This window comes from Nicotiana tabacum, chromosome 22 (genome assembly GCF_000715075.1).
Source record: "Nicotiana tabacum cultivar K326 chromosome 22, ASM71507v2, whole genome shotgun sequence".
NCBI classification, from domain to species: Eukaryota; Viridiplantae; Streptophyta; class Magnoliopsida; order Solanales; family Solanaceae; genus Nicotiana; species Nicotiana tabacum.
The window spans coordinates 119,589,422-119,605,870 of record NC_134101.1 but is presented as its reverse complement, the minus strand read 5'-3'; the positions used below and the strand labels follow the sequence as shown (position 1 = coordinate 119,605,870).

The following is a 16,449-nucleotide window of genomic DNA, read 5'->3' as shown; positions in this document are numbered from 1 at the left end:
CTTCATCTGTTGACCATAGCAACAATACTGATACTGCTAACCCTACAGAAGCTCATGCTCCTGCAGAAACTCCTGAGCAAGTTACACCAGCCTCACCAGTGGAACCTTCTTCATCACCAGTCTTGCAGGCACCAGATGCAGTAGAACCTTCTTCATTACCAGCAGAATCAACAGTTTTCTCAGAAGAAACACTGGCTGAAGAGCCAATACATCAAGACCATCCTTTGCCTACAGTGTCTACTAAAAAGTCTAGTAGACCTTCCAAACCTTCTATTTGGCTTAAAGATTATGTGACTGCAGTCAAATCAACCAAAGATACACCTTACCTTATATCAAATTTCATCACCTATGATCTTCTTTCTGAGAATTACAAATCCTTTCTAGGATCCTTCTCAGAACCTACTGAACCTAGATCATTTAAGGAAGCTTGTCTTGATAAGGCTTGGGTGGAAGCAATGGAAGCAGAAATTAAAGCACCTAAAGATAATGCAACCTGGGAGGTGGTAGATCTTCCTCCATGGAAGAAAGTTATAGGCTCAAAATGGGTGTTCAAAATAAAATATAAAGCAAATGGGGAGGTGGAAAGGTTCAAAGCAAGGTTGGTAGCAAAGGGATACACACAACAAGAAGGATTGGATTATCATGAGACCTTTTCTCCTGTTGCAAAAATGGTCACTGTCAGGATCATCATTAGTATGGCAGCTTCAAAGGGTTGGAACCTATTCCAAATGGATGTTAATAATGCCTTTCTATAGGGTGATCTTTATGAAGAGGTCTACATGTGCTTGCCTCAAGGGTTCCACAAGCAGGGGGAGCATAAGGTGTGCATGCTGCTAAAATCTTTGTATGGGTTGAAGCAAGCATCGAGGCAGTGGAATATTAAACTGACTGAGGCACTTCTAGCAGGTGATTACACACAAAGTCCCTATGATCATTCATTGTTCACCAAAAGAGTAGGTCCAGATATTGTCATTATTCTAGTCTATGTAGATAACTTACTCATCACTGGAAGCAATTCTGTTCTTGTAGAGGCAGCTAAACAAACACTACATAGTTCATTCAAGGTAAAAGATCTAGAAGAGCTTAGGTATTTCCTTGGGATTGAAGTCCTAAGATCTAACAAAGGGGTGCTTCTTACTCAAAGGAAATATGCATTGCAGTTAATATCAGATGTTGGATTGGCAGTTGCCAAACCCATCAACACACCTATTGAGTTCGATCAAAAGTTAACAACCATTGATTATGACACACATGTTGGACACACTCGTGATGCAGAGTTGCAGGATGCAGGTAGCTACCAAAGACTCATTAGAAAGCTTCTCTACCTAACAGTTACCAGGCCAGATTTGTATTTTGCAGTCCAAGTACTGAGTCAATTCATGCAGCATCCCAAACAGTCCCATTGGGATGCAGCTCTGCGAGTGGTTAGATATGTTAAAGGTACTCCTGGCTTGGTATTCTTCTACATAGTTCTCCCATAAGACATCTTTCCGTATATTGTGACTCAGACTGGGCAAGGTGTCCAAATACCAGGAGATCAATAACTAGTTATATTGTCAAACTTGGGGATTCATTGCTCTCATGAAAGTTAAAGAAACAACCTACAGTTAGCAGGAGTTCAACAGAGGCAGAATATCGTAGTCTTGCAGCAGCAGCTGCAGAAATCACCTGGGTTCTAGGATTACTCAAGGAGTTACAAGTTGATGTAGATGTTCCAGTCAACTTATATTGTAATAGCAAGGCAGCTTTGCAAATAGCTGTCAATCCAATATTCCACGAGCGAACCAAACACATCAAGATTGATTGTCATTTTGTTCGTGAAAAGATCAAGGCAGGGTTAATTGGTCCTCTATACATCCCTACAAATTTACAGCTAGTTGATTTGATGACAAAAGGCCTTGGTTCTGCACAATACCAATTCCTTTTATCCAAGCTTGGAATGTTTGATCCTTTTCACCCTCCAGCTTGAGGGAAGTATTGAATACATAATTGTATATAGATATAGAAGTGTATATGTGTATTGTATAATGAGAGTTGGTTAAGTGGTTAGTGGGACAACTGTCAATCACTAATCAACAATATAAACGACCCCCTACTGTAACAGATCAATAGAATAGTAACATTTTCTTTTCTTCTTCTTCCTCTCGTTCAGCTTCTTCTCTCCATCAACTTCTTCTCTCATTTGCATGTGATTTACAGTAGAAGTTAGGATGAATTTCTTCAATTGGTTTTGTGAAAGTATAGTTATAAAGTCTAGCTTCCAACAAATCAAACCGTTCTTGATTTGGATATATGTGATCATTTACCTCGAGGCATACAATGTTATCGTTGGTCGGGGCGGAGTATGATATGTAACATATATTCCTACCAAACTCTAAATTAACATATATATAAGTTGTAAACTTTGGTGAGGTTATATCGTTAAGACTACTTTCCAATAAATTAAGCAAGGCACGATTTATACATTCTTAGTTCCCTTCATGTGAGCAAAATTAGCAAAGATCAGAAGAAAATGTGATCGCTAAACATATATTCTACCTAACTCTGGGTTAATCTAGAATGAGTATGTGGTCGTTTAATATTTAGATTGTCTTTGCAGCAAATTAAAATGTTCACCCTTTGAAAACTTGCACTTCACTATACAGAACGGTTAAGAAATGTCAAAAAATGAACTTTCCACGCCACGATGTTGGTACTCTAATTGATTTTTTCATTACATAATCAAATTCATGGAAATATTGGAGCAACGATAAAGTAATTTTTATGTTATTTATAGGTCACAAATTTAATCTGGAATTAGATTTTCTTTGAACGTTGTGTCAACATTAGATGCTTTATCCACAGGGATTTTTTTTTTTTTTTAATAAGTAAATTCATCCATCACTTAAAATATACCTGATGGTCAATGTTTAGGATGATCATTTTAAAATGGAAAGCAATTGTCAACTAAGATTTGCTTATGTCTCGAATAATTCTGAAAAACTCCTCCTTCCAAAAATAAGTAAACAAAGTTACCTTTTTGGGCAAGAAGTCCAATTCATAGCAAAGGTTGGCCCGTGTTTTTCTAAACGATTGACATAAAAGAGAGAGTAATAAGCTCGACCACCTGGTACATTGTTTCTTGATTGTAAAAAATCTCCAGTCAAACAATTTTGGACCTCAGAAAAAACTACATAAAAATCCCAAAATACGCTTTCAAGAATCTACATCAGAAGATTCAGCCAGCTCCGCCACTGCCCACTGCTCTCCACCCCATCGATTTCCCATATTTTCAACCCCCAAAACAAAGACCAAAAGAACACAATGGTGGGAACTATATATGGGACTGGAAGGTCATTGCCTGAAACTCACTCTTCTCCATGTTTATGCTTGAATCCTATTCTTAACTCAGGCAGCTTTAATTTCAAGACTAATGGGGAATTATCATTGGGTTTGTGGAGAAGCTTAAAGAGGAGGAAACAGTTGAATTTAAGCAGCAGTTTTTTGGAAGCATGGTGTGATTGGAAATTATCTGCAAAGATGATATCTTTGGCTGTAAATAGGGTTTCAAGAAAGAGACAGAAGCTTGGGAAATTCACCGTTGTTGGTGGGTTGGAAGTGGAGGATGATGATTCAGGCGAAGATGTTAAAAATGTGAGAGCTTTGTTGTAAATTGTTTACTTTTATTCACGTTTATTACTACTACTATTACTACTGCTCAAAACATGACAATGTCTATATTGATGAAAAATAGCTTCTCTTGTCACTGATATTAATAGATTGTATAAAGAACAATCTTGTCTAAATGTTGAAAATTTCCTGGTTTTCTGGTTGCTTATACATCCTAGGAATAAATGTGAACAGATAGAATGTAGATATAAGTGAAGTAAGGGGTATGGTCAAACGGGAAATTTATTGTTAAGGGGCAGCCCGGTGCACGAGCATCCCGCGTTCACACAGGGTCGGGGAAGGGCTGCACCCCAAGAGGTGTGATGTAGACAACCTAGCCTGATGCAAGCATCAATGACTTATTCCACGGCTCGAACCCGTGACCTATAGGTCACATTGAGATAAACTTTATCATTGCTCCAAGCTTCCCTTCGAGAAATTTATGGTTGTGTTGTGTAAATTGAAGGTTTTTACATTTGATTTTAGATTGCTCTCATTGGGCTTTTGCGAAAAAAATTGCCAATTTATACTTTATAACATCAGTTTGAAGAATGTTTTAAATGATTAGGGGATAAGGTAGCTCAATCTTTTGTATGGCCAGACTGATGGAAGCTCAATAAGATAACTTCATTGCTTAAATTGTCTTCTGGCCTTTTTTTCAAATGGTTTTCACTACTCCTTTTGTTGCAGAGCCAATCGATTCCTCTACAGGTGTAGTTAGCTATAATTGGGAAAAAGTTAATCTTCTTTAAAGTAAAAGATATCAACTGGAATTATGTCAGTAGTTATCCTGAACATTGACTAATTACTACGGTGCTCTCTTTGTTGAATCTATCACTTGAATTTTTGGTTATCCATTAAATAAAAACTGTTGAAACTGTTTTGTCCTCATTTTGCTGTAACTATAAGACATCAAGGTGAACTGTGTCCAAATTTTTTTGTAGTTTCGTTTTCTTTTGATTCATATTCAACTCCTTAAGTGATTGGCGTTTGCAGGAAATAATCAATGTTATCACTTACAAAGCTGTACGGACTGTTCTTCAACAACTCTATGAAATGAACCCGCCACAGTACACATGGTTTTACAAGTAAGTTTAGATCTCTTTTCCTCTTAAAGGTATCCACTATCCAGATAAGATGATCCTCTGGTTTTAGCTCAATGATTCAAGTTAGCACTTAGGCTGTTGATGTTATAAAAACTGACAATTTAATCCTATTTAATCTAAATTATACGAGGAGAAATAGATGCAAAGGCCAGGACTGCAGCTGAGGCAGTTGTATGCTTCTCTCGTTTTCCTTTGCTTTTCTATTTATTTATTTATAATTCTAGGAGCATTTTATCTCTGAGCTTTTCTATTTTTCCCCTTTGCATTTTATTTTTCATTTAACATTCTTCGGTTGTCTTGAAACTGTTTTCTTCTCTTCTCTTTCTTCCTTTGCCAAGATATCTATTGATCTTGATTTCAATGGAAATTTGAAAATCTTGTCCGAGTTTGCTTTTCCACTTGAAACTAACACTAAATTCTCCTGAAAACTCGTATTTTAAATCAGTCATTCCCTTGAGAATACCTTTTTAACTTGGATTATACTACCACTTTTGCCAATGTAAAACTTAGTATGCTCTGATTTGGAGCCACCAAAGGGGGTGACTTAGTGGTCGAAGAAGTGGAGTAACAACCTTGGGAAGCTTGATTCAAATCACAGTAGAGGCGATACTAGGTAAATTATTTTCGTTTGTCCAAGCCTTGATGGACAAAGTTGAGTTACCCAATATATACCTGCTGGTGGGATTAGTCAAGGTGCACACAAGCCTAGACACCACTGTTAAAAGAAAAGAAAAACAAAGCTCCAAACGGGAAGCACAGGGTCTAGTGTGTATCACCTTATAAAAGGTAGCAAAACTGCTCTTTCTTGAAAACATTTTAAGTCTTTGTCGAAGAATCTTGTTTGTTCAACGACATTGAGAGATATGAGTCTTTTGATAGTTTTGTTCACTAGTTGTTTCACTAATTTCTCTGCCCTTTTTTTTTTAACAGTTTTATAGTAAACCACGTGCCTAACACCGGGAAAGATTTCCTTCAACAACTTTTCAAGGTAACAGTAGATAGTGATAAATCTTCTTTCTATATGGAAATTGGCAAAGGTGATATGTGGCAAGGATTTCCCCACATGTCTTCCGCATCCAATAAAAATATGTTTCGAGGAAATAGCACCATAATAATGTCCCTTTAGGATTAAGGATAACTAGTCTCATATTAGCTGAGTTTTGCCTTTTGTCTTTATTGTTCTATGTGTCTGATAGTTTCTAAAAGTTTTGCAGGAAAAGCGGGAACTTGCTGAGAGGGTGATGATAACGCGTCTTAACCTTTACAGCATATGGATGCAGGTATGCCACCTTCATTTTAGCTGCTGCTCGATTTAAATGTTTTCGCTCCTTCAGAAGTACGGCATTCATGAATTATTATATCTTTGTTCAAAAGCACTCTATTGACAATCACCATGCACCGCTTAGTTGGAGTTAGTTCTTTATGACAAGCTAATGGTTTAAGTCATGGCAAAAGGAGTACTAATCCCTATTTTCTATCTATCATTTGTCTATGTTGTGTCGTGGACAAGTGGAGATTTACTATGTCTAAAAAGTGAAACCCGGTACATTTTCAACTGCAATGATGTAGAGAAAAGCTAATGAATATTCTCGGTTGGATGTAGAAATGTGATCATGCTGAATTATACAATAGAATATCTGATCAGAACGTGGAACTGATGCGTGAACGCCTCGCTCAAACTGTTATATGGCTATCTGAAGATGATGAGATTGCTGGAAGTTTGGATTGATTAATGGGAGTAGCTCTCTTTGGTGGTTTTGCCCTTCCTTAATCCTTTAGTCTTGATAGGCAAAACTGTTGTCGATCGGTGGTTGTCATTGGTTTAAAGTACTAATTCAGCTCCGGATGTGTAACCATATTCTCGATAGAAGGTTGTTGCGAGTGGGCGGAGAGGAATGGAGGATGTGCAGTGCGTCCTGTTGAGAAATATATCATGCTTTGATCTATACATCATCCATGTATGACCTGAACTTTTATTGTTCTAATAGGGATGTTATGTACACCTAGCCTTTCTCAAATACTTCCCTTTTTAGCCTCTATGTATACTTAATAGTGTTAGTATGTATTACAAAATATGTTATCAGCAGTCTTTACATTGCTTTAAATATTGATTTGCATAGTGCATTGGTAAAACCTGCTTACACAAACTCTGTTGAAAGAATATACAAATGATATGAAGCATACATACTTTTGTTAAGTCGATCTTGTTCTACAGTTCCATTGTCCTATATATAGACTAGATTTAAATGCAAACCAGAACAAATAGAAACTGACAAAGAAAGAAGTAGCTGTTGTTACATGTATGCTTGAGGTAAGCAAGTGATAATTACCGGTTTACTCCTTGAAGGCTAAGAGAGAGGAGGAAGCTAAGGGAAGGGTTTTGCTGTTTTTCTTTTTTCCTTGAAATTATGTTTCATAAAAAAAAAAATTGACACATGTCATTCCTTGATTTGTTCATCTCGGCGATTATTCATGTACCCAATTGTAAAAGAAAGTAGTTTGCTGCAGCTAACACTTCCACAACGTAACAGTTCAATTTTGACGTTGCTTAAAACCAATTCGTCATGGACAAGCACTGAAAGGCCAACTGGGGATGTTCTTATTTACATATATGTGTTATATATACCATGGTTTAGGTCTAAAAGCGTCAATGCGAAGTCGAGATTTACATCTGTTTATTTCGTAAAAGAAGTCATCATCAGTTTACTCACTTCCTAGTTTTAGTACATACTTAAGAGAGAAATCAACTTGCGAATTGCCTAGCTCAAAGGAGTTTAGAAAGAAAAGTTTATTGAAAAACTTTGTACTATGATTTCTCACCGACGACAACAAAAAAAATAGCTCTATGTGTGTACAAGACCGTCAAGACGTAAAACGGACCAAGTATACTATCGACTAGTCCGGATTCTTGTACTATGATCCTAAAAAATAAAAATAAATTTAGTTACGAACTTCTTTGCTAATATATCATTAAATTGTTCTAGCTATCAGAATTTTTTAATAATATATTACTAATTATTCACTAAATAAAACTAACGACAAATTTTTCTATTTAACTATAAAATTTATCCGTCGCAAATTCTTATTTGTGAGTAGTATAAAGCATATAACAAGGAAAAAAAACAATATTTATTCTTGGCCGCCTGGTTTGTTACGTGATAAGAACAATGTTCGTCCTATAACGCTGATTTGGCTCACGTAAACAAACCAATGAGCGCATGGTTGTTGATTTAGAACCTTCAGGGGGTACTCTTGGGAATCCAATGGCACGAGTGGATAACCTGACACAAAAACGTGAGTTTCATCCATATCTACTGCATGCAACCTCAAACGTGTCAACACAACATAGATACCAAAACATCATCATATCCCTCATTAAAACATATTAGAAGTTGTAACGTGTCAAGTGCCAGTTGCTCTTCTTGCATCCTCCCACGTATCCCCTCCCCCACTTTGCTCTCGCCGCCTAAAACAAATACTAAAACCCCTTTCGCTCCCGCGAGTTCTTAACACACAACACAAAGAAGACAAGGAAAAAGAAAGCAGGAGTTAAAAGAAACGAAGAAGAACATGGCAACTGTGGAAGAACCAATACTCTCTAGACTAGACAGACTTGACAATATTGTGAGTATACAGCTTACATTTACTTCTATATATTTTCTGTGTCAGCTTCTGGCTAGGCTGTACTACTTGTTGAGATTTTTTGGTTTTAGGCATTTTTGGTATTGATTATAAGGGGATGCAATTTAATTTTTGCAGTATTTCTACGCTTGCCTAATTAAGGCAAGTTATTAGAAGTAGCAAGGCCATGAATCGTTGTTTTCATTTAATTTCCTGCCTCTAAGGTGGTAGATAACCTGTGTTCCGTAATTCTTCTAGGCTGATTTCAGAAAAAAGAGTGGAACGTCTTTGAATTAAAATTATTAATATAAAGAATAACTTAGTACTTAAAAGTACCAAACCGTGGCAAAAACGTGAGGGATAAACTAAGATTTGGTTGGCTTCCGATATACTTAAACTGGTGTGTTATGTAATTTGATAATCTCTATGATTCCTCTAAGTACAACATGTAAGTAAATCTTTATCTACGAAAAAAACTTTTCGACATACCAAACATCAACTTGTTAACGTGCCCTTATAAATTATTCTAAATTCACGATTGAATATATATAAGTTATATACACATCAACAGTGTAAATATTTTACTTTTATCAGTGAATTTTAATAGAGTATATAGATAATAAGTTACTCCTATTTTAATAATATCGATTAATGCTTAACTATGAACGAGAAGTGTGAACTTTTATACGCGAGTATACGAAACTTGGAAGAAGGGAGGGGGGGTTACAATTTGAATAGAAAAAGATGATCCCTCGATTTATGATATATTTATATATGCATTCAGCTCAAGAAATTGGAGGAAGTTAGAGGAGGTGACCATTCCCCGAAGACTTCAACAGCGTCAAGCGAGACACTAACGAGCGACGGGCAAGCTTCGTCCCTCGATTTCTCACCAAGAAGCATGGAGAAGCATTGCCGGCCCATAGACGACGTGATTACAGAGACAGAGCACAAGGGGACACTCATCGAGAGGCTGGTGAATGTAGAAAACAGGGTGTTGAATATGTGTTTGCAGTTAGAAGCAGAGTTGGAGATTATGAAGAAGAAAAGAGAAGAGAATCTTGTTTCAGAGGAGAAAAAAGAGGAAAATGTTGCTGTAGAGGAGAAGAACAAGTCACCTTATAAGAAGGGTCTCAAAAGCTTTGTTAAATCTTGTGTTAAGGGGAAAGGAATAGGGAAACATAAACATAACAAGGAGTGAGATAATCTTCGTGGAATTCCAATGATGTTTTTTTTCTCTACAAATTTCTTTGTTGTGGTTTTTTTTTACTCCAAAATAGTTGGACAATTTTGGCTGTTTGACGCACGATCGATGGTTTTGTAAAATTCTCAAGTTCTGCTGTTATAAGTTTGAATGAGCGTATTTATATTTAATTTGATGCGCTTTATTGATTCCTAATTATTTATATATATAAAGACATATGGTGGCTATTTTTAGTTTGTTGGGCTGCTATTTGCAGGGGCGATTTTATAAGGTACTTTATGGGATACGCTAAAACTCATGGTCTTTGCTTTTTTTTTTAAAAAAAAAAATTAATTTAATATTATTCGTTGGCACCTAGTTCTATAAAAAATTGGATGATATATTTGGTTGACTACGAGTTACTTGCTTAAAGGAACATGAAATAATTTTTATTTAATATTTTATTTTAGTGGTGCGTCGATATTTTAGAAAATTTAGATGCTATTTGAGTTAATTATAATGTTTAATTTGGGGTTGGGTAAAGCTACTATGTCAGATACCAAAGTATGGGCGAACGGCACAAATAGCCAATAAAAGCTGTGGCTTTTATTTTAAAGCCACTGTTTTTAAAGTATTTAGACTTTAGCCACTCCTTTTAAAAATTTATACCTGATTGGACGAAAATACCCTTCTGGTATAACTTATACCTACGCTATCAACACAAGCAGCAGTTACACAAAGAGAAGAAGCGAGCAACAACAGCAGCGGCGATCAACTGAGGACGAACCACCATTTCTCTTTCCGATTTCAAAAATTCAGCAAACTAATTCAAAAAAATAACATAGATAAACAGTAAGTTGTAATTTCATGTGTTTCTATCAATTTTTATTTCGCTATAGTTATACTTTTTTAGATCTGTATTGATTTGATTATATATTAGATAAGAATTTGATTTTTTTTGAATTTCTGGATTGATAAATTTATAGACACTGCCTCCTATGATAATTCTGTATTCCGGACATAGTGTCTTCATTTTGGAAATTGAATTCAAAAAAATAAGAACACTATGTCCTTAACTTTGATTCTACTGGCCTCATTTTGCAAATTGAATAAAAAAAACTTAAGGACAAAATGTCCTTCACTTTGTTGTTATTCTTCTGTATACAAAGTCCTGTAGCTTGAGTTTCAAATTGTATGTTTTAATTTCTGGTTCAAATGTTAAGGACTGACAGTCCTTAACTCTTAAATACATGTTTAAATGTTAAGGAGTAGCAGTCCTTAACTTTTAATTCCATGTTTAAATGTTAAAAGACAGGCAGTCCTTAGCTTTTAATTTCTGGTTTAAAAGTTAAGGACTGGTAGTCCTTAACTTTTAATTCCATGTTTAAAACTTAAGGACTGGCAGTCCTTAACTTTTAATTTTAATTCCATGTTTAAATGTTAAGGACTGACAGTCCTTAACTTTTAATTCCATGTTTAAATGTTAAAGGACAGGCAATCCTTAGCTTTTAATTTCTGGTTCAAAAGTTAAGGACTAGAAATCCTTAAGTTTTAATTCCATGTTTAAATGTTAAGGACTGATAGTCCTTAACTTTTAATTCCATGTTTAAATGTTAAAGGACAGACAGTCCTTAACTTTTAATTTCTGGTTCAAAAGTTAAGGACTAGCAATCCTTAAGTTTTAATTCCATGTTTAAAACTTAAGGACTGGCAGTCCTTAACTTTTAATTCCATGTTTAAATGTTAAAGGACAGACAATCCTTAGCTTTTAATTTCTGGTTCAAAAGTTAAGGACTGACAGTCCTTAACTTTTAATTCCATGTTTAAATGTTAAGGACTGGCAGTCCTTAACTTTTAATTTCTTGTTCAAAAGTTAAGGACTGACAGTCCTTAACTTTTAATTCCATGTTTAAAACTTAAGGACTGACAGTCCTTAACTTTTAATTCCATGTTCAAAACTTAAGGACTGGCAGTCCTTAACATTTAATTCCATGTTTAAATGTTAAGGACTGGCAGTTCTTAACTTTAATTACATGTTTAAATGTTAAAGGACTGACAGTTCTTAACTTTAATTACATGTTTAAATGTTAAGGACTGGCAGTCCTTATCTTGGTCTTGCACTTACAGTACATCTGTTCTTAATTCTACAAGGATTGTTTTATAACGTATGTCCTTTGTTTCCCATTCTCTTGACTTGTAGGATGGAAACAATATGCATAATAGTTGCTTTTAATGGTAGATGGACTGATGACTATAAATATCTTGATCATCAAACAAAGCTTTTCCTAGCACCTGAGTCAATTCAGTTTGAAGATTTCGTTAAACAGATTTTTGAGCTTATTGAATTGGATAGTGAAAAGTTTGAAATAGTGATATGGTTTGATATTAACCTTGGAACAAGCAAAGGAATGCTTGTATCCAAAGATTTAGATCTTCACACATGTATAGAGTTGCTAAAAACTCATTCACTCTTCAAGAGCTGTCGTTTCATAGTTGATATTTCGGAAAGAGTTTTTGCATCAACAAGCAATGAACATGCCAACACAAAAACTCAACATGACAATCAAGAGCGATGCCAACAGATAGTTGAAGTAGATATGGTTGAAGCTCAACCATTAAATGAAGAGGTGCATCAAACATTTGATTCTATTCAAGTAGAAGGACAAAGCATTATAGAGATTGACAACGAACAAGCTTTGGGTATTCAAGTCTTAGAGAGTGCACCGGTAATCGAAGTAGTTGCTGACAAAACCTGCACTCAAATAACTAAACGAAGATCAAATTTGAAACAAAAAGAATCCCCAACTACGATATTAAGAGAAAATGCTTCTTTGGATCAAATAAAAGTCGGATCAGTATTTGACAAGAAGAAGAGCATAATTAATTGTTTTTCTAATGTAGCAATCAAAGGACATTTTGAATTCAAAGTTGTTAGATCAAGCTCAACAAGATATTCGTTGACATGCAATGATGATAGGTGTCGTTGGTGTGTGCGTGCTTTCAGAATTAAAGACTCAACATTATTCAAGATAGTAAAGCTTGAGAAAAAGCATGACTGCTCTGTTAACACTAGGAAAGCAGATCAAAGGCATGCTACTTCAAAGTTGATTAGTGGTTACATTATCGATAATCTTCGGGACCCAAGATTTGAAGTTACACCAGCTTTTGTCATGGCAGAGATGCAAAAATTGCATGGACTAGACATTGGATATCACAAGGTGTGGCGTACTATTCAACATGCTTCCGCTTTAATAAGAGGAAGTCCCGAAGAAAATTATGAATTATTGTGTTCATACTTGTATATGATGACAAGTAAAAACCCGGGAACTTATACTAACATAAAGATAGACGACAACAACAGGTAAACAATTTAGGACATGCTGTCTTTAGCCTTGTTAACTTTTGAGTTATAACCAGAAGTTGAGGACTGCCTATCCTTAAGTTTTGAACTTGTAATTAAAAGTTAAGGACTTCCAGTCCTTAAGTTTTGAACTTTGAAATAAAAGTTAAGGACAACATGTCCTTAACTTTATAACTTGTAAATGTAAGTTAAGGACTGACTGTCCTAAACTTCGGGTATTTTAACCTTGTTTTATATTGTATTTTCAGGTTTCTTTATATGTTTTACGCATATGGATCATCGATAGCTGGTTGGAATCATTGTAGACCAGTGATTGCTATTGATGCGACTTTTTTGAAGTCAAAATATCGTGGTGTTTTAATGATTTCAGTTTCAAAAGATGCAAATAACCAAATTTTCCCATTAGCCTTTGGAATAGCAGAATCTGAAAACAACAATTCCTATGAGTGGTACTTTAGTCAGCTTCGCAATGCAATTGGGAGCCGTGAGAATTTGATTTTTTTATCAGACAGGCATCAAGCTATTGCAAATGGCATTGTAAAGGTATATCCTGAAAGCCATCATGGGATTTGCATCTATCATTTGGAGCAGAACCTAAAGCAAAGAAAGGTGAAAAGTGAGGTCATAAAACTTTTCCAAAGTGCTGCAAGAGTATACAAGCGTAAAGAATTTGACATATACATGTCAGATATTGCAAATGTAGATAAGAAAACTTATGACTACTTGATGGAAGAACCACCGGAAAGATGGGCACGTTCTTGTAGTCCACAACGAAGATATGACATGCTCACAACAAATATAGTTGAGTCGATGAATTCAGTGCTATTAGAAGCAAGGGAGCTGCCTATACTAAGAATGATGGATTTCATTCAAGTGAAGCTACAACATTGGTTTTATGAAAGAAGAAATAAAGCAGAAGGAACATTTTATGATGTTTCTTGTTGGGTAGAGGAGGAATTGAAGAACAGAATAGATTTAGCATTTACTTTGAACGTAAGTATTATGTTTTATGTTTATATTATGATTTTGACATTTTTTAACATAATGTACTCACTTATAATTTTTCAACATTGAAGGTCTTCCCTGTTGATTCATGACGTTCTAGAGTTGAAGAAGAAGGAATAACTTTCTTGGTGGACTTAAACAAAAGAACATGTGATTGTTTTCAATTTCAACTTGATGAATTACCATGCATACATGCAATTGTAGCTATCGAGAAGAGAAACATCAAGAAGTCTGACTTTTGTTCGCACTGGTACTTAAAGGAATCTTGGCTGAAAACATATGAAAGACAAATACATCCTGTAGGACATACTGATTCATGGATTGTACCAGAGAGTGTTAAGTCACAAATTGTTAAACCTCCAGATTTCAAAGTGCCACCAGGTAGAAGGCAAAAGAAAAGGCATATTCCTGCTACCGAACCATCAAAAATAAAATTCAAATGTGGTCGTTGCAGAAGAATTGGTCATAATAGAACAGCTTGTATATATTCTCCGGCACTCCATCCATTTTCAAGAAAGCATAGAGAAGAGTAGAAATATACACTTATGTTTATCGACTCTTTTAAGTTTTTGCTATAGATTGTATTCATTATTATTCTAATTTGAGCGGATGCCTAGATTTTCAATATTTATATCTTGTTACGTTCTTTTAATTTCTTTTGAGTTCAACAATTAAAAGTTATTAACAGGAGTCAGTAAGTTCAACTTGCAATTTTGAAAACGTAATGACTGTCTGTCCTTAACTTTGAATTTCAAGTTCAAAAGTTAAGGACATGAGGTCCTTAAGTTATAGTCTCATGTTAAAAACTTAAGGACTGTCTGTCCTTAACTTTGAATTTTAAGTTCAAACGTTAAGGACATGAGGTCCTTAAGTTATAGTCCCATATTAAAAACATAATGATTGTCTGTCCTTAACTTTGAATTTCAAGTTCAAAAGTTAAGGACATGAGGTCCTTAAGTTATAGTCACATGTTAAAAACTTAAGGACTGTCTGTCCTTAACTTTGAATTTTAAGTTCAAACGTTAAGGACATAGGTCCTTAAGTTATAGTCTCGTGTTAAAAACTTGAGGACTGTTTGTCATTAACTACAAGAGTCCTTAAGTTTGAAATACAAGTTAAATACTTAAGGACTGTCTGTCCTTAACTTTGAATTTTAAGTTCAAACGTTAAGGACATAGGTCCTTAAGTTATAGTCCCATGTTAAAAACTTGAGGACTGTTTGTCATTAACTACAGGAGTCCTTAAGTTTGAAATACAAGTTAAAAACTTAAGGACTGTCTGTCCTTAACTTTAAATTTTAAGTTCAAACGTTAAGGACATGAGGTCCTTAAGTTATAGTCCCATGTTAAAAACTTGAGGACTGTCTGTCCTTAACTTTGAATTTTAAGTTCAAACGTTAAGGACATAGGTCCTTAAGTTATAGTCCCATGTTAAAAACTTGAGGACTGTTTGTCATTAACTACAGGAGTCCTTAAGTTTGAAATACAAGTTAAAAACTTAAGGACTGTCTGTCCTTAACTTTAAATTTTAAGTTCAAACGTTAAGGACATGAGGTCCTTAAGTTATAGTCCCATGTTAAAAACTTGAGGACTGTCTGTCCTTAACTTTGAATTTTAAGTTCAAACGTTAAGGACATAGGTCCTTAAGTTATAGTCCCATGTTAAAAACTTGAGGACTGTTTGTCATTAACTACAGGAGTCCTTAAGTTTGAAATACAAGTTAAAAACTTAAGGACTGTCTGTCCTTAACTTTAAATTTTAAGTTCAAACGTTAAGGACATGAGGTCCTTAAGTTATAGTCCCATGTTAAAAACTTGAGGACTGTTTGTCATTAACTACAAGAGTCCTTAAGTTTGAAATACAAGTTAAAAAGTTAAGGACATGAGGTCCTTAAGTTATAGTCCCATGTTCAAAACTTAAGGACTGTCGGTCCTTAACTTTGAATTTCAAGTTCAAAAGTTAAGGACATTTGGTCATTAACTTTGAATTTGAAGTTCACTTACACTTAGTCATGAACAAATACTAACAAACTCAATGGACAAATCAACAGTTGAGAGAAATAACGAAATAAATAACAAAATGCCTTGACATAACTTTTGAAATTGTAATTTTGCATAGCTGTTACAAAAAATTACGCTATGCCAACAAAACAAAATATTAGTGCCTTTTCACAAATTTACAGAATATTTCAGAACTATCCTAAACTAGCATAATTCAGATGTCACCTTTACAGCAATTTTATACAAAAATAACACCACAATTTTTTTACAACTCCTTTGGACAAAATGTTTCATTTTCACTCTCATAATCATCACCAACATTTTCTGGTGGAGTATCATAACCAGAATTTCTTTTCCATTCACCATGTGCCCAAAGATTTGCAGCAAGTTCTTTTCGAAAGTCTTTTATGTCTTCGGGTTGGAATTGCTGCACGTCCTTTCCAATCATCAGCAACTCGGAAAATTTGATCAGGAATGCACCACAATCAGTCCTAAGAGAAATGTAAGATATGCAGTGAATTAAACA

General features: G+C 35.0%; 2 protein-coding genes across 2 annotated transcripts; both read left to right on the top strand.

Moving 5' to 3' along the window:
* The first annotated feature begins 3,074 nt into the window (after positions 1 to 3,074).
* Positions 3,075 to 6,859, top strand: LOC107829775 (chaperonin-like RbcX protein 2, chloroplastic). Its single transcript, XM_016657245.2, has 5 exons — positions 3,075 to 3,633; positions 4,645 to 4,736; positions 5,685 to 5,742; positions 5,969 to 6,034; positions 6,358 to 6,859. Exons 1-5 carry the CDS (start codon positions 3,304 to 3,306, stop codon positions 6,481 to 6,483), a joined length of 672 nt encoding a protein of 223 aa, XP_016512731.1. The 5' UTR covers positions 3,075 to 3,303; the 3' UTR covers positions 6,484 to 6,859.
* A 1,360-nt stretch (positions 6,860 to 8,219) lies between these two features.
* LOC107829776 (uncharacterized) lies at positions 8,220 to 9,749 on the top strand. Its single transcript, XM_016657246.2, has 2 exons — positions 8,220 to 8,378; positions 9,160 to 9,749. Exons 1-2 carry the CDS (start codon positions 8,325 to 8,327, stop codon positions 9,574 to 9,576), a joined length of 471 nt encoding a protein of 156 aa, XP_016512732.1. The 5' UTR covers positions 8,220 to 8,324; the 3' UTR covers positions 9,577 to 9,749.
* The last annotated feature ends 6,700 nt before the right edge of the window (positions 9,750 to 16,449 follow it).

Excerpts from the sequence above, each read along its gene's own strand:
- LOC107829775 (XM_016657245.2), top strand. The coding sequence starts at position 3,304 with ATGGTGGGAACTATATATGGGACTGGAAGGTCATTGCCTGAAACTCAC. Across the intron at positions 4,737-5,684 it reads CAGTACACATGGTTTTACAA|TTTTATAGTAAACCACGTGC; the intron begins GTAAGTTTAGAT and ends TTTTTTTAACAG. Across the intron at positions 5,743-5,968 it reads TCCTTCAACAACTTTTCAAG|GAAAAGCGGGAACTTGCTGA; the intron begins GTAACAGTAGAT and ends AAAGTTTTGCAG.
- LOC107829776 (XM_016657246.2), top strand. The coding sequence starts at position 8,325 with ATGGCAACTGTGGAAGAACCAATACTCTCTAGACTAGACAGACTTGAC. Across the intron at positions 8,379-9,159 it reads TAGACAGACTTGACAATATT|CTCAAGAAATTGGAGGAAGT; the intron begins GTGAGTATACAG and ends ATATGCATTCAG.